At 59.8% G+C, this 21,285-nt stretch overlaps 1 protein-coding gene across 2 annotated transcripts in view; it reads right to left on the minus strand.

Moving 5' to 3' along the window:
- Positions 1–5,462: 5,462 nt before the first annotated feature.
- The window catches only part of SEZ6L (seizure related 6 homolog like), a 50,002-nt gene continuing 34,179 nt past the window's right edge, over positions 5,463–21,285 (minus strand). Inside the window, exons 4-17 of one of the 2 annotated variants that reach the window (XM_030025077.2) lie at positions 17,726–17,918; positions 16,952–17,137; positions 16,325–16,490; positions 15,269–15,435; positions 14,014–14,208; positions 13,784–13,922; positions 11,278–11,474; positions 9,792–9,986; positions 9,476–9,667; positions 9,043–9,237; positions 8,264–8,296; positions 7,999–8,110; positions 7,635–7,737; positions 5,463–7,303 (exon numbers count right to left, since the gene is read on the minus strand). In XM_030025077.2, the coding sequence (XP_029880937.1) occupies positions 7,274–7,303; positions 7,635–7,737; positions 7,999–8,110; positions 8,264–8,296; positions 9,043–9,237; positions 9,476–9,667; positions 9,792–9,986; positions 11,278–11,474; positions 13,784–13,922; positions 14,014–14,208; positions 15,269–15,435; positions 16,325–16,490; positions 16,952–17,137; positions 17,726–17,918 (2,103 nt within the window). In that variant the 3' untranslated portion in view covers positions 5,463–7,273. Of the gene's footprint in view, positions 7,304–7,634; positions 7,738–7,998; positions 8,114–8,263; positions 8,297–9,042; positions 9,238–9,475; positions 9,668–9,791; positions 9,987–11,277; positions 11,475–13,783; positions 13,923–14,013; positions 14,209–15,268; positions 15,436–16,324; positions 16,491–16,951; positions 17,138–17,725; positions 17,919–21,285 lie in introns of both variants that reach the window. The other variant, XM_030025076.2, reaches the window with a different exon arrangement.

A 21,285-nucleotide genomic window follows, 5' to 3' on the forward strand; every position in this document is an offset into this window, starting at 1 on the left:
AGCCGGCGGCTGGGCGGGAGCGGCGGGGTTGCGGAGCTCGTGGTGGGGGTCCTGGGGACGGAGCTGCTGGGAGGCGGGGGGTGCTGGTCCCCGAGGGAGCATCCATCCATCCCGGCTGCGGGCACCCCGGGCCCGGGGGGACACGGGCGTCTGGGGCTGCAGCAGCGGGGTGCAGGAGGGGCAGAGGCACCCCCCCGCCCTGTGCCTCCCACGCAGGAGGACGTGCAGGGAAAGCCTGCTCCAAGGGTACAGGCGCTGGGGGCTGCAGCAGTCGGGATGCAGGGGATGCTGGCCCCGAGGTTGCTGGCCCCAGGGATGGGAGCACCCCGGGGAAGCAGGCACCCAGGAGACAGGATACTGGCTCCAGGGACACAGACTATTAGGGATGCAGCAGTTGGGATGTGCGGGACGCTGGCTCCAGGGATGCAGGCACCCAGGGATGCAGGGAGTACTGCTGCAGGGATACAGGCACCTGGGGATGCAGCACCCAGGATGCAGGGGTTGCTGGTCCCTGAGGGTGCATGCATTTGGTATGCAGGGGACAGGAGCAGCCAGGGAGGCAATGCCCAAGGTGCAGGCAGCCAGGGGATGCTTCAGCAAGGATGTGAGGGTGTGCTGCAGCACCTGGGATGGGGGGAGGCTGTTCCCAGGGTTGCTGGCTGCTGGGATGCAGGAGATGCTGGCCTGGGGGTTTGAGGGCACCTGGGGAGGCAGCCGCCAGCCATATGGGCACTGCCAGGGGTGGCAGAAGTGTGTGAGCTCCCGCCCCCCGCTCACAGCCAGTTCCTGCCCCTCCAGTTTGGAGGGTCCCTCGGTTGGTAAATGACAACCTGTCTGCTGGTGTCTCCTGTTCCCATTCCTGCTGCCTCGAGGCGCTTCCTCCCTCAGCTGTGGGAGTGTCGGGGCTGAGGTTCCTGGGCCGTGGCAGTTTCAGCTCCTGGGAGTTCCCTTTGAGAGCCCCTAGGCAGCGGGTGCAGGAGCTGCAGAGCCCCAGCAGACCATGGCCGTGTCTAACAGCAGCAGCTCAGCACTTGGAGCAGACAGACTGTAAGTGCAGCTGCCCCACACACGCTTGGCTCCAGCTAGTTCAGCCAGCCCAAGGGGATTGACAAAACATTCCCCTTCTAAGCTGACCTTGCATGCATCCAGGCTTTGGCCCTATGGAAAAGAGGAGACCAGCTTTGCCGGTTGGCTGTAGAGGTGGCTGTAGAGGAAGTAAAATTTTTAGCAATTTGTGGTGCCCCTTAACAACTCTTAAGTGCTGGTGGAGAAACACTTTGTCTTGAGCCTTCCTGCTTGCTTGCTTTTTTCCTCACCAGCCCATTTCCCATTCACCTAAGTGAATCCTGTCAAATCCAGAGGCCCCAGGAGCCCCAATGGTCCAGCCCTCCCTCCACAGTTCCCCTGGTGCCAGATAAGCTGCTGGGCTGACCTGACTGCAGGCAGAGCCCAGGTGCAGGCAAAGCCCTGGCAGCGCTGCCCTGCCCTGTGGCAGAGTGCCACGGGGAGCTGCGTGGGACGCGTGTCACCGCGGGGGAAGCCCTGCTTTGTTTTGCAGGTTTTGCCATCCAGTGCCTGCGTGCAGCAGGTAGCCAGCCTGCATCTCCCCCCCCATCACAGCTCAAGCTGGGTTTTAGAAGTGAAAGAAGGGATTCTCTTCTCAGCCCCTCAGGTGTGTGTGCTTGCTCTGGAGCAACCTCATCCCCCGCTACTGCAGACCTAAGATGCACTTTGTTTTCTGTCTCTTGCCTCCTGCCTTCTCCTGCTGTTTCTCTGTGCTCCCAGGAGCACATTCCCCAACGCAGCCCCCCCCCCCCCCCCCCCCCCCCCCCGCAGTTTGCTCCTGCAGGGCCCTGGCAGCGTTGCGTGCTGCAGGGTGAAAGGAGGGTGAGTTTATTCCTTCCTGCTCTTTCCCAGACCCGGCTCAGCCTCAGCCCGCACCTCCTGCCTGCTCTTGGCAGACAGCGCATCCTTCTGTCGGCAGTCACAGAGTCTGCTGGCTCTTGGCGCTGGGCTCTGGACTCTCCCATCTTTTCTCCCCTCCGTCTGCCTTCTGCTCTCTGCTCCCTGTGGGGACCCTCCAGGCCCTGCTCCTCAGCTCTGCCCCTCGTCTCTTCTTTGCGGGAGGAACTGCCCCTCTCTTTCCTCTGCCTTTAGGGTGTCGCCTGGTGCTCTTCATCCTCCGGTGCAGCAACCCCCTTCTCAGCAGTGCACCCACTCCAGCAACCGGTCTGCTGCGCAGGTTTCCCACAGCTCTGGGGAGAGGAGGAAGAACTGGAGATCTGAAGGACTGGGGTCTCATCTTGACTCCCTGAGGTGCATTTCCCCAATAATACTAAGCCCACAGCATGCAGCACAGAGGTTTCTTGCAACACGTCCTGCACCACCCATGCCTGCCCCACGCTGAGGGTGCAGGGACCCGATGCCTCTGCTCTGTGCTCTTCTGAGGGGCTGGCAGGGATGCCGTGGGAGTTAATCCTGCTGCCAGCCTCCTCTTGGGTTTGTGGTCCACAGGTCCCTCCTCTGTCCTATCAACTCCTCTCCTCTGGTTTGGCCTGGGTGATTCACCCAGCCTGGGGAGCTCAGGGGAGATGTCATTCCTGTGAGTCAGGCAGGCAGGTTCTGGGGCTGGGATCCCCTGGAGCGGTGCAGGCAGGACCCCAGCCTGCAGCGAGCACCCCGAGCACCCACCCCACAGCCCTGCCTCTGCAGTTCCCGCCTCGCTGCTGCCTACAGCCACGGGGTGGCTGTGGGATGGAGGTGTGAGCCCAGCCCCACTGCCAGCACCTGGGCACCAGGAAGGGTCACTGAGCTCGAGGCAGGGATGGCAAGGGTCTGGCAGGGGCCAGGCGGGCAGCAAGAGCCAACACAGGAACCGTCCCACGGCAGAAGGGCTGGGAACAGCCCTGGGATGCTCTTGGCATGGCTCTGCCAGTGACACCCTGGCAGGAGCCCTGTCTGTGTGGCAGCCTCCTGGCTCCAGTGGTTCCTTCTCGCTTTTCCAGAGATGCACTTCTGGGGCAGACACCGCCGGGTGTCCTTCCCTGAGCCGCTGCCAGGACGGGGCTGCAGCCAAAACTAAGCCTGTGTTCTGCCAGGGCCAGGATTTCCCAGAGCGTTTAGGCTGGAGCTGGGACAGTGATCCCAGAGGGGACCTCCCCATGCTCCTCGAGCTGAGGAGACCTGCACTGCGCAGGCTCCTGTTCCCTGAGTCCCTGCCAGAGCAGCTTATGCCCAGGCAACGTGCAGGATCCTCTGAGCATGGCTTCATCACTCAGCCCTGCGTCCCTCCCTCAGCATTTCTGCCTCTGGGCATTGCTCTGCTGCCAGCCCAGCTCCGAACCCCCCACTTTTAGCTCTTTAATCATATACCACCCTGCTGCTGTTTTCCAACTCTGCACTGAAGGGTGCCAGCACCGGCCCCAGGGCCCTGTCACCATTGACACCAGTGACTGTGGGCGCCCCGCGGCCGGTTCCTGCCTCCCGGCACTGAGCAAAGCCCTTAGCAGACGTGGGGCGCTGGGGGCCAGCCACTGTCCCAGCCCTCCATCCTTGGCACGGCTCCCCCCAAGCTGCTTTTGGCTCCTGCTGAGAAATAACCCCATGATGGGGGAAGGTGCAGGAATGCAGCCAGCCAAACAGCTGCGTGAAATCCTGCAGGGAAGCGCGAGCCCCTGCACCGGGGCAGAGCATCCTGGGGGCTGGGCAGGGGTGCTCTGCCTTGCTGTCCTGCAACGCGGCTGGAAAGGAGGTGAGGGGTCCCAGCTGCTCCGTCCCCAAGCCCGGCTGGGTGGGCACAGGGGTCCCTTGGCTACATGGCTGCCAGGGGACGAGCACGCTGCATCCTCCCGCTCGCACCCGTCGCAGGGGAGAGGTGGGTAATGGCTGTGGCTGCTGCGCCCAGACAAAGCTTAATCCGCGGCACAAAGCGCGAGGCCAGAGATTGGCTCCTGCTTTACGTCACCGAGGAGGAACGGCAGCATCAAGTTGTTTTTTTTTTTCCCCCCCTTCATTTTAATTCTCTTGCAATCTCTGTCCAAAAATAACCCAAGCTTCCTCCCCCGGGAATGCTCTGCATCAGAGCCTTGGCTGCTTCGCCCCCCTGTGCATTAGCCTGACAGCTGCTAAACAAGCTATTATCTTATGCCACACCATAACCTTTTTTAAAAGCACATTTTCAGAGCGCAGGATTATTTTATTGTTTCATGTGGGGAGGCGCAGGGATGCACAAGAGGCCCCGGGTTTCCTGGCAGGGCAGCGGATGCCCAGGGCGCTGGGTGGGCTGTGCATCCCCATCTGTCCCCGCCGGCCATTGCCACTGCCACTGCCAGGGAAACCTGGGACGCTGCAGGCATCAGGAAATGGTTATTTAACCTGGGATTTCCCAGTGGCCCTGCTCCTCGGTGAGCCAGTGACAGCTGCCATCCCGCCACAGTGCTCCCAGAAGCGGGGCCGTGCTCAGGGCCGTCCCACAGGCACCCGGGGGGTCCCCCCCATGCAGGACCCTGCCCTGCGCACGCCTGATGCGTTTCACACTCCCTGCTCCCCAGGGATGTGGCAGGGCCCGGCTGGCTCCCGGAGGGCTGCTCAGGGGGAAATGTCCTGCAGGCAGCGGGCAGAGACGAGCCCCCACCGGAGCAGCTCAGCCCCGAGAGACTCCCAGGCAGCAGCGGGAGGATTTTTTCCCACCCAGCCCTGAGATCTTCCCCGAGCCAAGCCGTGCTCCTCTGCTGTGCGTTGCAGAAGCGCAGGATGTGGCTGGTGTGGAGCCGTATTGGAGGCAGGTGAAGCAGCCCCCCGCCATGTTCTCCCTGTGGTTTTGGGGGCTGCCCTGCCCCAGCTGGCACGTGTCCCATGGGAGCTGCCAGGTGATGGTCATGGGTCATCAGGGCAAGCAGAGCACAGGCAGGATGGGTCCCCAAAGCCCCCCTGCCCTGCGGGGCTGTGCTAGAGGGGCTCCCCCAAACCTTCTGCACATCCTCCATGACACGGCCTTGGGTCTCCACTGGGGTCCTAGTGCCTCCTGGCAGGACCCAGACCCCCACCCACCCCATGAGGCATCGCTGCGGCTGGGCTGGCATGGGTGATTCTTGGGGAAGGCGTGAGGCTGGGTTCGGGAGGGTGCAGGGGGAGCTGGGGCTGGCTCCCACGGCGTATCCCACAGAGGAGAGATGTCCCCAGGGCCGTACCAGCTCACCCCATGTCCCAGCAGGGCTCGGCAGGCTCCATCCCACGGGAGCAGGGGGACACTATGGGGTTGCATCAGGGCAGGATCTGGCCCCTGGAAACCACACTCAGAGCCAAGCCAGAGTCATCGGGCCACCATCCTGCAGCGAGGCGTGCGACATGCCCAGCACTCATCCTCTCTTGCACCACTGCAGCCCCCGCACCTGTGCAGCAGGCCACACCACAGGCCTGCCTGTGGACCAAGTCTCTGCAAACTTATTTCAGACATTCAAAAATACAGAACAATTTGTATTGAGGTTATACTGAATGCTAGAGCTTCCCACGGAAGTAATTTATCATGTTCAAAAATATTTAATCCCAGCAATTTTCACATTGTTCTTATAAAAACAGACATGTATGAAGGGAAATGAAATGCTTAGTACATTTTTGGCACATTTTTTTCTTCTTTTTTTTCTTTTTTTTTTTTAACCTTTACAAATTACAAACACACATTCATTGTTTTTAAAGGAAAAAAACTAAGTCTCAGCTGTACACTGCAGAGATGCACTAACCATCCCGAAACTGAACCAGCCTCTCATGGTTACAATTGCTGTTCTACAAGGGCAAAAGAAAGACCCCAGCAGCCAAGGACACATCGGTGGCTTCACTGCCCTCCACAGGGCCTGGCTGGGGGCCTGGTGGCAGGGGCGGCCTGGGGAGGAGATGGCCCTTTGGGGTCTGTGTCCCCAAAGGTGAAGGCAGCGAAGGAGCACAGAGGACGCTGAGGCTCAAACTGGGGTTCACCTGGAGTGGGACCAGCTTTGATGGGCTGATTTCTTCCTGTTCTGCTCCCCGCGGGCTGGTCTCCTGTGCCGGAGCCTGGCCACGCTGCCTGCCTGCCTTTCCTTCCCTAATAAACCTCTGCCTTCATCCCCTGCCCTTCTCCGTCTCCTGCCCAGCTGCAAGCCCCAGTGAGGTGCCAGTCCCAGGGGCTACAGGTGGGAGCTGCAGACCCATGGAGGTCGGGGCAGCAGGTGCCGGGTGGGCTCTGCTGCCCCGATCTCTGCCCAGTGCTGTGCCGGCATGGCTGCCCACACACCGGGGTAGGCAGCGGACCCTCCTGCAGCGAAGGGGAGGTCTGCAGCTGGCCGGAGCGGTGGTAGGGAGCCCAGTCCGTCCTGCTTACCCTGAGATGCTACTGGGGTGCAAGGGGTGACCTCCGGCCATTAGCGGGACCGCGGTGTTCCTGGCAAGGGTGATGGTAAGTGTTAGTAAAGAACAACTGGCGTGAGCAAAGAGGCACCGGCTGTGGAGCTCCCCTTTGCTGCAGGGGGGCTTCCCATGGCTCCCCAGCAGTGTTCTGCTGGGGGTCACTGGTTAATGCTTCTCTGTAGAGCTGTGAGTCCTGGCTCGCTGCCTCTCCAGCATCCAAAGCAAAGTGGGAAAAGAAAGCGGCATGTACCTCATGCATGCCAGGCCGTCCTGTGCTCCCCGGTGTGGCAAGCATGGGCTCCGCACCGGCTGGCAGCTTTCCTGAGCCACACTCCACTTCCCCGCAGCAAGGATGGTCCCTGCACCGGTGGCACGAGGCCCCAAGCCCCCGGCTGCAGCTCCCGCTCGGGGCGAGGGGAGCTGGGAGCTGCGGGACGGGGAGGGCTGGCAGCACCGGTGGGACCCTGTGGCAAACCCTGCCCCTCTCTCAGCTCCCAGCAATCAACTGCAGGCTCTTGCAATGGAGACATTTTTAATTTTTAACAACATCAGAACCGCAAAAATCCCCCTGCATGTGTGTGGGCAGTGCCGGGGGACACGCCGCTATGTGGGGGGGAACAGCGGGTGCCCCCGTGCTGCCCTGGCCTCACCGGAACCCGGCTCTGCCCTGGCTCCCGCTGCTGCCTGCGCCCAGGTCTTTGCAGCACACCTATCGCAGTTTAAATAGAATAAATACAGTGAAGAAAACAGTAAAATCTTCAATAAAGAGGCAAAAGGAAAGACAACAGCAGGTCCAGGGGTCCAACCAAACTCCACGTGGTCTCTGGATTAGTTACTGAGGAAGTTCTATGAGAGCACATTAAGTTCGCAGCCGAAGACTCTCTTACCGCTGTCCTTATATTGAAACTTCATATTCTCTTGTTTCCTGAAAAGAAGGAAAAGCCAGTTGAGGGCAGCAGCTGCATTTCAGGATAATCTTCCCATTCCCAGGCGGCAAGAGAGGACCCGGGTGTCGTTTTGCTCCAGGGGAAGCAGTGCCCTCCCTGCTGGGACCCCGCAACCCCCTCTGCCTCCTCCTGCCTGCTGGAGCCCACCCAGCCCCTTGGGAGCGACCGGCAGGGATGGAGCCTCCCACCCCGTTACTCAGCACTCCCACATCAGGATGGCTGGGCTTGTCCTATTGCTGCATGCCTGGCAAAACCCCTGCTTCCCCATCAGGATGGTCCCCGGGGAGGAATGGGCGCAGCAGGACTCACCCCTGTCTCGTAAATCGGGTTGTCGAACTCCGTTTCTACTGTGATCTGGCTGTAGGGGTGGGAGTACATGAGGGGCAGGCGGAGGCTAGAGTAGTACCGACACCTGCGGGGCAGACACAAGAGTCGCTGTGCTGCATGGCACAACCCCAAAACAAAGCATGACCAGCCCCGTCCTCCCACATGCCCCCCAATCCCGGCTCCCCACCAGCACCCCAGGGACCCCGGAGCAGGAACTCGGTGCCCAGCTCCCCAGGACTGTGCCTGGGGCATGTGGCCAGCAAGGGCACAGCGATGCTGAGCCAGCCCTGGCCATGTCCCCATGGGGCTCTGCCACCGCCCCCCCCAGCCCGACTGCACGCCCCACCTTGTGAGATAGATGTACGCTCCTCCCAGCAGCAAGGAGATGATCAGCACCGGGATGAATATGGCTAAGGCCATATTTCCCCCCTCGAGCGATGTCTCTGCAGCAGCTTCTGCTACTAAAAGGACAAGATCTATTATGTTGGCATTTGCAAGCACCTTGTGATCCCCTCTCTGCCTCTGCTTCTCCCCTCCCTCCTCCTGGGCTCCACACAGGCTCTGGCTGAGGGCCCTGCGCAGGGCTCATCCAGCAAATGCACGTCACTCACCTTCCAGAGCATGTTCAAAGCTGTCCTGATTCACTGGAAGAGAAATGGAGAGTTACTGGTACATAACTGGGTTTGACTGGGTGCCGGCAGCTGTTGGCTGTGTGGGGAGCCCAGGCCTGGGGTCTCCCTGCCCCGTTTGGTCCCAAGCCACGCTGCAAACTTTTGGCTTTCAATAAGCTCTCGGTCTCTGTAAGTGCATGCATGGGACTGAGCAGGCCAGGCAAGCGAGACACTGGCAGGACGGCTCTGCCTGGGGCGGTGGTACCCTCCAGAGAGCCCCACTGCCCAAGAGACAAAGTCTCCACTTATTCTTATTAAGTAGTAATTAAGAACAATTCATCCCTGCAGCTTGGTGGCAACGGGAGGGTCCTCCTGTGTCCACAAAGCGCACTAACCCCAGACCTTATTTAGAGCAGTGCTTAGGGGGTTTCCTGGGGCTGAGCTCTCTCCCATCTCAGCAGGTGCCTGAGGAAAGCATCCCTGCTGAGCCTGGGCAAACCGCTACAGGAAGCAACAAAGCAAGAAGAGCAAGTGAGCGGCCAGGCCTGTCCTGCATGCCCCACACTGCCAGCACAGTGGCCAGAGGGTTTGCTCCCCCTCCCTGGGGCAGCAGAGCTTGCTCAGCACAAATCCCGAAAAGCACTCAGGTCTCAGATGAGTTTAGGTCCCAGCTAGAGAACTGCTGGGGGTCTGCAGCCAGACAAAGGTCCCCTGGCTGTCCCGGGTTGGGGACAGAGGCATTGGCTGTCCCCGCAACCCCCAACCACCTCCGCTGTTACCTTTGCAGATGGGCAGGGGTCCGCTCCAGTGGGACGGCTGGCCCAGGATGCATTTGATGGTAACCTCCCCCATGAGTTCAAAGCCCTCATAGCACATGAAGGTCAGGGACTCTCCTGGCAAGTAGAGGCGCTTATAAAGTATTTGGTAGCCGTTTTCCGGCAGTCCTGGATTATCGCAGGCCAGCGACTCCTCAGCTGAAAGGGAACATGTCCCAGGGTGAGCCCCGGGGCTTGGGCTGGCGAGGGAGAGAAGGAGCTTGGGCAGCAGCGGGGAAGCACCCAAGGTCTCACCCCATCCCACTTTCAGGTAGCTCAAAGCTCTGCACCACCCCACACAGCTGGGGAAGGTCTCGGCCAGAGGAAAGGGCTTCCTGGGACCCCTGAGCAGAGGAGCCGAGGTGCAGGGAGAGCAGGAGAAACTGCCCAAACTTACAGACGCAGTGCGGGAGCCGCGAGGTCCAGATGGGTGTCCCTGTCTCGCGGCTGTAGCAGGTCAGCAGTGAGCTGCCCTCCAGCACAAAGCCAGGGTTGCACGTGTACTGAATTGTGGTCCCCACCAGCAGCACCGGGTCGGAGATGAGGCGGGTCGAGTGCTCCACCTCCCCTGGGTCCGTGCAGTACATAACTGGGGAAAAGAGGCCCTCTGAGTGGGGAGCCCCGGCACGGCAGCGGGGACTGGCAGCCATTACAAAGTGGTGTAGGTCATGGGGATGCAATGGGGACAGCAGCACATTGCTTGGGGCACTTACTCTTTTCACAGAAGGGGGGGTCACTGCTCCAGCTGAGGTCCCACTGGCAGGTGAGGGTGTCGCTCCCCACGATGTCGTAGCCTGGGTCACACTGGTAGGTGATCTTAGCCCCTCTCACCAGCTCCGTGTGTGACGTGGTCTTCCAGCCATTCTGGATCTCGGGCAGGTCGGAGCAGGAGTCGTTGCGGGACACCTCTGCAGCCAAGAGAGATGCTGGCTGTCACCCACCGAGCGAGACCCTGCGGCACAGCCCTCCTCGGAGCCGCTGCATGTGGACACACAGCTCTTCACCGAGTGCCTGTCCCTCCCTGAGAACTCTCCAGCCCCAAGCACCGCAAACAGCATGGCCACAGCCAGCAGCCCGGTCCACAGGTGGCAGCCCCTGGGCAGAGGGAAGGGGCAGCAGAGCAGCAGTGGGTAACGAGGGCTCTTTGAAGCCTCCTCAGCCCTGACCCTAAGAGCAGGCGGAGGGCCGTGCTGATGAAAACAGGGCAGTGTCTTTGCTGGGGTCAGGACAAAAAGAGCAACCTGGGAACACCAGGCTCAACTCTGGCTGCAGGCACAAGAGAGGAGCAGTGCAAATGCCACAATCACGTCACAGCTGGTTTGCTATGGTGAGGGGTTTCTGCCCTGCTCTCCCCAGCCCTGTGTCCATGCCCACCAAGCGCTGTGCCCACAGCTGAGCTTGGCCGCATGTGCTGCAGTGCACCGAGGAGGGGACCTGCAGCCTTGCAGGTGATCTGCATTGCAGCTTGCCCTCTGTTGTAACTGGGACTGTCAGCAGTGGAAAGAAAACACGCTTGGAAGAAGTCTGCCAGAGGAAGACAGGTGGGGGAGAGGTAGGCAGCGAGACTGCAGGCAGCCATGGGGAAGAAGTGCCCTTCCCAGTCCTTGTTCCTTCCTTGGGCATCAGCCACCCTGCTCTGGCAGACATGGCTGCACCAAAGGACAATGCAAACAGATGGCTCCAGATGCAGTCTGAGTCTCTCCAGAGCAAGGAGCCGTGAGCTGGAAACATCCACCTCAGGAGCCCATCCGGGCTTCAGTGACCTCTCCTAGGAGGACACCTCGCTGCAGTGCCCGAGTACCATCAGCTTCATGCCTGACAGTGTGTGTGTGTGTGTGTGTGCATGTGGATCCTGCACCCCTTTTTTTCCTGCAATTTTTCTCTCCCTGTTCTGCTCTGCAGTTGCACTGGGCCAAAAGAGCGCTAACAAGGACCAAAAATGCTGCTGCCCTCCTACAGAACCAGCCTGGAAGAAGGGAGATGTACAGGGATACCCCAGAACTGACTGACCCAGAGACCTGCAGTGGAGCTGGGGGTTTGTGCAGCTCGGTGGGATGTGGAGAGGAGTGCTGGCGTCACAGCAATTCTCCCTGCTTCCAAAGCCAGCACCTGGACAACGTGGTCCGGCTGCGTGTCGCGGTCCCCACCTGCACTGCAGTGGCAGGGCAGGGGATGCGCCCAGCACCCCGCTCTCCCTACCTATGTAGTTCATGATGAATCCTTGCCCCTTCCCAAAGATGAGCCCAGCGGGGTCTGAGTGGAACTGGATGGTGAGGTCGGGGCTGGAGGAGTAGAGCTTCTGGGGACCGCTGCTGCCAACGTACTGCCCCAGGATGCGAGCAGTGAGCTCGTCCCCATCGTAAACGGTGAGGATGTCACTGTTGGTGAGGTTCAGGCTGGAAAGGAGAGCTTGGTTAGGGAGCACCTTGGGCAGGGAGCCCGGGCAGGACGCGACGGTGCCGGGCTCAAGCGAGGCGAGCCCCTGCCCCGGCACTGCAGTGCGGGGAACCTGCCTCGTTGCCCCTCCCCGTCGCCATCCCGGTCCCGTCCCCATCCCCAGGCAGCCCTGGCCAGCGCCGGCCTGTCCCCAGCCGGTCGGCAGTGCTGCTTTTCAGACGGCAACCCCGCAACTCAGCCCGGCTCCATCCTCCCCGCTGAGAGAGCTCCGGGAGCTTCAGGAAGGAGCGAGCCCTCGCCCGCCGCCCGTGGGGCAGGGGCGGCCGGAGCACGGGCCGACACCCGCTTCCCCGGGCCCGGCCCCACGGCCTGGAAAAGGCCTGGAAAAGGCCGGGACCACCGCGAAGGAGCTCCCCCATTTTGCTGCGGCTCTGGGAAGGCAGCGGGCCGGGCCCTCCCCGGGAGCCAGCGGGCGGGAGCGGCCCGGCCCGGCCTAGCGCCCGGGCTCGGCGGCGCCGCCGCGCTCGTCCCCGCGGCCAGCAGAGAGCAGTGGCGGCCCGCGGATGGCGCGGGGAGCCGGAGCGGCTCCGCCGGGGAGGTCCGGGATCAGGCCGGGCGGGCAGCAAAGCCCGCTCCGGAGCCTGGGGCCGCACCGGGCAGCAGCCTTCGCCCACCGCGCCTGCAGCAGGGCTGCGGCTGCCCCTGGAGCGGGAGGGGACAAGGGGCCCTTCTCCCCGCTCCTCGCTCGGGGAAGCATCGCTCCGGGGCTGCCAGCCGTGCTGCCAGGCTCTTTCTCTTGCAGCCCCGGCAGCCGCTGGCTGCCTGCTCGGGGCTGGGAGCGTGGGCGAACCGATCACCTCAACCCCAAGGATGGGCACGGACGCCGCCTTCCCCTGCTCGCTGTCCTGCCTCATCCTGCGTGCCGGCAAGGCTCACCGGTGCCAGGGAGCACAGCCGGCACCCAGCGCTCCGCTACCGGGCTGCGCAGGAGGGGCTGGGGCAGCGACACCGCATCTCCCCTTCGCCGTGGGGGAGCAGGGCAGGGGGAGAGCACCAGGATGCTCCTGGCCCCGCAGAAGGAGTCTCCATCAGGTTGGAGGCTGAAGTCACTTTCCCAGCCAGGCCTGGACTCCTGCAGACGGGCAGGATCTGGCCGGCTGTGCGTGCACAGTACCTGAGGGCCCAGGACATGCTCAGTCGCTGCAGGATCCCTACCCCGCACGTCGGCCCGTCTGATTCAGCCTTGTTTGGAGACGCTTGAGCCGATCCCCAAACGTTTTATTAAGAATGTTCTTGGAAGGCGCCCAGCTAATCCCCATGGCAAGCTGACATTTGTAGTAAATCTCTGCTTTCTGTCAAACATGATTTTCCCAGTGACATTTATGTTTGATGACTTCAAGTTGCTTGGCCTCCAGTTCTGCTCAACCCAAGCACCCACAAAGCTGAGAGGTGTACTGAGAGTTCTGACTTGTGATTTTACAGAAAGCTTTAAAATCTTTACGACTAAGCCCCTACTTGAAACACGCCCTCCTCTTGAAAACCCAAAACAGCATCGAAGGAGATTCCCTTTGCATCAGCAGCATTACCATGCTAAGGGATCCTAGCCTGGCATGAAATCCCATACCCCTCTGACCCCTGGCGTGTGCAGCAAGCACTGCTGTGCCTGCCGGTGCCTGGAGAGCCCAGCCAGGGCTTGCTGGGCAGCTCTGCTCTGCTCCGCTCCCTGCGGCTTTCTGAGCGGCGTCGCTGAATGGCACAGGAGCGGGCTGGCAGTCAGGAGGGGAACTGATGCATTTTGTGAAGACACGTTGGTCCCACAAGAGAAAGGTGGCAGGGCACAGGAGGGAGGTCTGGGCAGAGAATCCCCCTGCCCCACACCTTCCCTTAGTGCCTGTATCACATTCAGACCAAAGGCTAAGCTGAGGTTTCCAGCTCTTGGATGCCCCTAGGCTTTCCTAGCCCCGTATGAACCAGCTCGTGAAGGTGCTGCACGTCACTCCGTGCTGCACGTGGCCGCATGTGGCACCGGTCCCTGCTGCTTCACTCTGGAGGAGTTCAGAAGCCATCTCAGGAGCAATTAACTAATGCAATGGATGGTGTAACAGTGCTTTGAACACAGGGAGCAGTACTCAGTACTGCCCTGGACCTCCCTGTGGGTGCCGAGTACATCACAGGGGATTAGGAAAGCTCTGAGGGGGAGAACAGGGAAACGGCGTGGGTCCCTGGGGTGAGGGGAGCGGGGATACTGCAGCAAAGTGGGATGAGCACTGGTGGGGCAGAGGCAGGCACCAAGGTCTGGACTACTCACAGTTGAATGTCTAGGAAGAGCCGCTTCTCCTCACCGACGTGGACCCTCCAGATGCAGTCCTCACCCTCTGCGTAGGGCTCCGGCCAGTTGGGGGACAGGATCACCCCGGCCACGGCAGTCAGCTCCCCCCCGCACATGGCTGCAGGAGCGAGAGGCAGGCAGGGCTCAGCTGGGCTCCCAGGGGTGTTCGCACCCACCGCCCAGCATCACCCCGCGGTGCGGGGACTGACCTCGGCACAGCGGCTCCGTGTCATTCCAGTATGGGTCCCGCATGTTGACGCACTCGATGACGGCGGGGCCCTGCTCCAGGGAGTGCCCAGGGTCGCACGTGAACTCCACGGTGGTGCCCAGGTTGTAGGTGGGGTCAGAGGTGGTGAAGTTCCCGTTCTGGATGTAGGGCTCATAGCAGTGGCCCCGCTCGAAGGCTGGCAGAGAAACACCCCATTAGCCGTAGGGGCATGGGGCCGGCTGCGGGGAGCTCTGCCTCCCTCTGCTCCTCACACCCTCAGCTCAGGGGGTTTACTAGGTGATCCCCAGGCTCTGCTGCTGTCCCCAGCTAGAAACCCATCCCTCCATCCCCACCGTGCACAGATGGCCTCTTCCATGGCATATTTTACAGGCAATTAGGATTAACAACAGTTTATCTGTCTTGAGCCATGCAGGCTTAACCAAACCCCACTTCCATTGTGTATCAGCATCAGTAACGCACTCGCTGTGTTGCCAATTGCTGTATTTGCTGAGCAATCTCCCCTGGGATTACTGCACATTATTGAGCTTGCTCAGAGGCGTGGGGCTGCCGTGGGACTGATCCTGGCAGCAGGATGCACTTAAATGACAACTGGAGCAAATCTGTGTGAGCTGTCCAGGGCTTGCCCAGCACCTCATCCCTGAAGGAGCTGCTGGCGGGTCCGGAGGAAGGCAGCCAGGTGAGCAAGCGCTGCAGTGAGGCCAGGAGCCAGGACAGCCTGTCCCCACGGTTGGCGTGGGCTCGGTGCCCAGCGGTGCCATGCAATGGGGACTGAAGGAAGGGGACAGACTGGGCCTTTGGTGGTGATGGTCACTGCAGGCTGTGTGATTCCCATGGCACCGATGGCCTTTTCAGCCTGGGTTTGGAGGGGCTGGACACAGCACCCACTGCCCCAGGGCTGCCCCACGGCAGGCACTGGAGACACGTCCTGTGGACACTCAGCTTAGCAACAAACCTTTCTGTTGGAGCAAATGGGATTCTGCTATTTTCCTATTTCTTGCTAGGCAAATGTATTCCCCAAAGCTACTCCAGCCCCAGGCGAAGTTTGGGTTGTCCTGTGCGCCTATGGCAACACAGGGACAGCGGCACAGCGGAGCACTGGCTCTGCCGATGCCAGGGACAGCCGAGACCCTTCCTGCAGCTGTCTCTCTGTTAATTGCCCAAACATCCTGAGACCTGGGAGCATTGGCTGAGGCCAGCCTGCTGCTCTCAGGGCTACCGAAATGAGAGCACATCACCTTCGAAGCGAATGTTGAAAGCCGTGGTGGCCGCGGGCTCCTCCGCGAGGAAGTCAATTCTGATGGAGGAGCCGTCACTGATCACCCCTTCGAAGGGCACGCTGTCGGCACGCATCGAGTCATAGAGGACGGCAGACTGGTTCGTGTCCCCGCTGTACACCACCATCCTGCATGGGAGAACGCAGCATGTTACATGGGAGAAGTGTCCCCGTGCCCCCCCCGGAGCATCACCCGGCCCCCCCTTCTCGCCAGCACCCGCTGTCTGGTGATCCCAGAATATGGCATTTTAAAGAAATGGTGCAAACAAAATTTCACCAACCAGATAAGTCTCTTTTACTGTGTCATAAACAGGGGCTTTATTCTTTGATTTTACTACAAGCCATAAACCTGCTTTACTGCCTGTTACCAAACTGAATGTTAATGCTGTTTAAACACAAGCATCAGCATCATAAGCGTATGCTTTGTGTTACGTATGCGGATAGCGTGGGACTTGCAGCTTCTTGTGCCATGGTGCTGAGCAGTGCTGGGCATTGGGTATTTGGGGGGAGGAAAGGACGGGTGTGACGCAGCACACTGCATCACCCTGCAGCTAGCGGGATCAGGAGACCAGCAAGATCCCCTGGCACTAAGCACAGGGCCTTGGGAGAGCAGCAGCTGGTGCTCTGTGCCTGCCTCTTGCAGCTCTCTTTGCTCCAAGACCTGTCGTGCCTTCTGAGCGCTTGAACGCCTAAATCAAAAACTTCCTCTTCTGCACCAGGACCCTTCTCTGACGCCATCCCCACCATCCTCCAGCTGGCAGCCTCCTCTGTGCTGCACCCTGAGCTCAGGTCGGTGCTGCCTCCTGGGACACCCGCAGCCCGGGCACCAGGAGGGCAGGAGGTGTGACGTGGGGGAGCTGAGACCAGCTGGGAGCTTCCAAGCTTTGGTATATTTAGCACGCAGCAAAGCTCCCTGCTCCTCACCCTGAGCAGAACAAAGCCCTCCGCAGTCCTGGGAGTGCAGGGAAATGGGCTCAGCGCAGACCTTGCTGCTGGCCAGTAGATCCCGGAGCCTCACCTGTCCTTCTCGGTCAGCAGGAGCTTCTCGAAGTGGAGGTGCAGCTTCTGGCCCGGGGGGGCCCCGATCACCCACACGCAGTACATGCTGCTCGACTGGTTCCCCGTGTAGCTGGGTGAGAGGACGCGGCCAATGGTGGCATTGTGGACCGTCCCGCCGCAGGGAGCTGCCAACATAGAGCACAGCCCTGCTGAGATGACGAGGTGACAAGGCAAGGCACAGAGTGCAGGCAGACATTTGCACCAGGGGCTTCTGCACAGCAAAGGGGATGAAGCACTCTGCTCAATGGAGAGCTGATGCCTGCCCACCTTTTCTCACTGGTTTTTAATTCGTAAACTTCCTGCCTGGCTTGGCTTTGCTTTGTTTTATGCATACATGTATATGCTCACACATACACATAAAATCTATGATTTCCTTTCCTTACCTGCCTAATTAGGAGGCAGATTCTGTTGCCACTGATGTGAAAACCTGCAGCACCTCAGGCTGCACTGTGCGCAGAGCTGAGCACTGCTTTTACTCCCTCCCAGGACTGCATTCAACTTGCAGCACAAAGAAAGCAACCCAATTTTTTTTTCTTTGGGGATCCTAGTTTTTCATAGCACTGAGGCTAACTAACAAGGACCGTACCTGAGCAGATTGGCTCTGGGCTGCTCCAGTGCGGCCTTGATGCATTGATGCACGTAAGCACCCTGGGACCCTGCAGCTCATAGCCCAGGTGACAGTGAAAATGAGCAATTCCACCCGAGTGCAGATCCATCACGGTGACGTCTCCAAAGTCAGGTCTCCGTGGAAAGTTGCAGCTCAGCATAAACACTGGAACAAGCACACACATTTCGGAGCTTAGGGCTTGTTTGGTCTAAGTCACCCTGCAGTCAAGGGGGGAGTGCTGAGGACATGCTGGATGTGCCCATGGTGCCACAGACAGACCCTGCTGCTGGGCGCCGGCCGCAGAGCACTGACAAACCACCGCACTGCTAGCAGCTTCTCCACCTGTTACTGCTTTTCCCCAGACCTAGTTTCTATTTTAAAAAGAATTTGCTTGAACTCATCTATTTTTTATAACTCTTCAAGGAAAAAATAGACTGGCAGTCTGAGTCTGTGCAGGAAGAGCTGCTGCATGGGGACAGAAACGGCAGGGCAGGCGTGAGGAGCACAGCCAGCACTGGAGTCCGGGATGTCGGTGCACGTTGAACCCTCTGCCCGGGGCACGACACAAGCTGCTGCTCACCCCCACCCCAGCTGATGCTCTGAGCACAGGCACTCATTGGAACAGGAGCCCGGCTGGTCTGCGAGGGCAGAACCCAGCATCCTTCCCCCGCTGCAGCCCGCTGGGGCTGAGCCCCGCGGGACTGATGGCCCGTCCCACCCCTCCTTGCGCGCCCACGGCGGGGAGGCACCCACCCTGGTAGTGGAGCTGGAAAGTCCCCACCACCTCATCCTGGAAGGTGCGGAAGTAGACGGAGATGGTGTTGGTGGGGCTGCGGATCACCTGGCCCTCCACCAGCAGGGTCTGGTTGGCCAGGACCACCAGGGCATCGCCGTCCACCCCGCGGATGGAGAGCACCTCCCCGTCTGACAGGTTCACGCTCTTCACCTGGGTGGGAGCAGAGACCTGTGAGCTGCGGGGGCGAAGGCGGGGGTCCCGGCGGGGTGCTGGGAAAGCAGACATGTCCCAACCCCCTACACACGCAGCACCCGCAGCTGCAGAGCACTGCACCACCACAGCCTTCCTTCCCTCCGCACTGCTCTGAGCACTGGCAGCTCACTGGGGACAGGAGCTCCTTTTTCAGTGGCGATGGAGCAGTCCATGCCCTGCACAAGCCTGAGAGACCCCTGTGACCACTGACCCCTTCTCCCTCCCCCGGACAGCAGGTACAGGCAGCTAGAGCCGCTCACTTGAGACATGTTTCAAAGCTGGATGCTCCTGTGCAGCACAAGTTCACCCACGTCTACTTCCCTGCTGAAACTGGGGACTGGGGCAGGCGGGTAAAGGCGGTGAGGGTTAGACAGGAGGAAGGTGGAGGGGTACCATGAGTCGCTGGTCAGGGTAGTGGTGGGGACCCAACTCCACCCGCATCAGCCCTGGGAGCAGACCTGCACCTCAAGACACCACAGCACAGAGCATGGCCATGGCCTGGGTTCACCAATCCCAGCCGGGGCTTGGCTGTCCTGCACAGGTCTGCAATCAAACTGGGGTACTTTTGTAGGGCTCAGCACTCACCATCCACCCCGTGCACCAGGGATCCTCCCCAGGATCCCTCATCCACACTGGGGAGTGGAGGGGGGGGTCACACGGCAAATGCGTCTAATGAATAGTCCCAAAAGGCTTTAATTATTATTTGGAAATAGCTGAAAAGTAACCCCACATTTGCATTTCGTGTCCATTTAGCTTAATAAATGGGCTCATATTTCAGCAGAAAGATGCTCATCAGATCATTTGTTTCCTTAAGTATGTGAGGACCAGGGCTCTATATTTAGCACACACCACAGCCTTAGCCCATAATTGCAAGTGCTCCCAACGATGTTGTGACTAGAAGGATTTGTTGCTGTTGCCACAACTGTGCCCATCTCCCCCACCTGGTGCATGAGGCAGCGATGTGCCCAGCTCCACTGGTACCACACACAGAGCCACCCGTGGCACTTGGCATTCTCTGACCTGCTGGAAGAAGCCAGATTTCCTCGGGAGAAATGACCTCAACCCCATCGAGTAACTCCCTGCCTGCCCCAAAGGTCCACAAGCCCTGAATGGTGCCTGGAAAAGCCTGGTCCTCACTGCAGGGCTGGGCTGAGCAGCCCCCAGGCTGGGTCAGAGCATGCCTGGGTTCACCCCAGCCCACACTTTTAACCCAGGAGGAGCTGATATTGCCTTATTTTGCAGCAGGGTGCTGGGTCACTGCAGAGTCTCTGGTCCTCACTGCAGGGAAAAGCAGTCCTCAGTCCTCACGGGCACTGCACATCAGAAACATGGGCCAAGTGCATGCCCCGGACCCTGACCTCCCCCAGGTCATTTCTTGTTCTCCAGGTTTTGTCCTAAAAACATGCCTCCCCAGCACAGCCTGCACACATCACGTCTGGTAGGATGGCTCAGATCTAAATATTAATAAATGAAATGAATTAAATGTTATTGGGGAAGAATTATTTGGAGTGCAGGATCCAGGGACGCTAAGTGGGCTACGTACAAAGCTAACGACTTCCCCCTAGCTCCCACTGGGGCAGAGTTTTTCTCCTGAGCTCTGTCTGAATCACTGCAAAGACATTTCCAGGTTGTTTCTAACACATTTTGTTCTGAAATCACTCAAAGACAAACCTGCTCCCAGCTAGCTTCCTCTGGTGATGACTAGCATCAAGCACGCTATCTAGCACCGAATCACTCTGGCAAATTAGAAAGAGAAATGTTCTGGGGTGCCATCCGAGCAGCTGATTGCAGCTGAGCTGCTCTGCTCTCCCTCCTCAGCTCTGCTGCTGGGAAGGCGTTTCAGAGGAGCACCTCGAGCAGGCAGAGCTCTGCAGAAGAGAGGGAGCTGATGAACACTGAGGCATCTCCCAAGCCCTTCGCAGGGTGCTGTGGGGTGGGGACACTACTCGGCTCCACCATCAGCCTCCCTCTCCTGTAAACTCAGGCTCAGAGGAACCCAGAGCAGGGATGTCATTGCAAAGGACCCTCTGTTCCCCATGCCAGTGCTGGGTAGGCAGGCACCCTCAGAGGACCCAGTCCGCTCTGGAGTAACCGGCAGGTACAGACGGATGCAGTGGCTGCAGGCCAGGGACTGTCAGCCGCTGTGAGAGGGACCATATGTGTGAGTTCCTGCCAGGGGCTGGGGAGGACGAGTTCTTACTTTAATCAAAGACTGCACCAATGTCAACTCCTAAAGAGTCTGTTGGGAAGACAGGAGGGATCCTTGATTCAGGCTGCCAGCCTTGCTCACCCACTAGAAAAATCTCTTTAGGGAAATTCTATTTCCTGCCAAGAAGATTCAAGAATTTTAAAAATAAATATAATTTAACTAAGCATTCGGAGGGCTGGCTGCTCCGCAGCTCCCAGGGCTGTGATGGTGCGACCCAGCTGGCGCGGGGGCAGGCAGGCTGAGGCACAGCTCTCTCCAGGATGCTGCAAGGGGCACTGGGGGCTGCCAGCAGCGAGCTGAGCGGGGACCCCAAGCTCTCACGTAGCCCTGGGCAGCCCCCAGCACCAGGCAGGTTTGCTGGCAGCCTTTCCTGACACCATGCCTGATATCCAGGCTTTGTGCCTGCACCTCGCCGAAGGCAGATTTCCTCTGCAGTGAGCAAGGGTCTGACTCCAAAGGCTGCAAGGGAAAGAAGCGGAGGGTCCTCGTGGCCTCCTGAACGGTTCCAAGTGCCTGCAGGAGCAGCCCCAGGGCTCTACACTCCCAGTCTCTATTCTGGGGCAGGGCTGCAATGCCACAGCCATTCCTGCCACCACTGCACTCTCCCATGGTCCCTGTATTGAGGGTCAGCACCTTCCTGTCCCAGGGGTGTCTATTTTCTCCTGCAGATGCCTTTAACAAGATTCACAGAGGTAACAGGCAGCACTTCACCATCAGGTGCTCTGCCCTCCCCTTGCCACATGCTGAATCCTGGGGGACACTTTTCCCCATGCTCTCCAGGACATCCTTCCTCCTGTCCAGCCTCCAGCAGGACCTGCTGAGACCATACACCACTCGTGACAGGGGAGTGCACCAGCCCAGGCTCCATGCAGAGCACATGCAACCCAGCTCCCCAGGCCACCCCACCACAGAGCAATACAGCACCTGCACAGCTCTGCTCCCCAGCCCAGCCTCGCTTCTCCCAAACCAGCATCCCTGAGCAGGTCTGGCCTCCAGAGCTCCCAGCTCAGCCCCAGCAAACCCATGTGAAAAAAGGAATCCCTCGTGGATCACTTCTGCCTCACACCATCCTGGCATGAGAGCTCAGCCCCACTCTTCCTCACCCGGCAAGATCTC

Source organism: Aquila chrysaetos, chromosome 9, assembly GCF_900496995.4.
Source record: "Aquila chrysaetos chrysaetos chromosome 9, bAquChr1.4, whole genome shotgun sequence".
Classification (NCBI taxonomy): Eukaryota; Metazoa; Chordata; class Aves; order Accipitriformes; family Accipitridae; genus Aquila; species Aquila chrysaetos.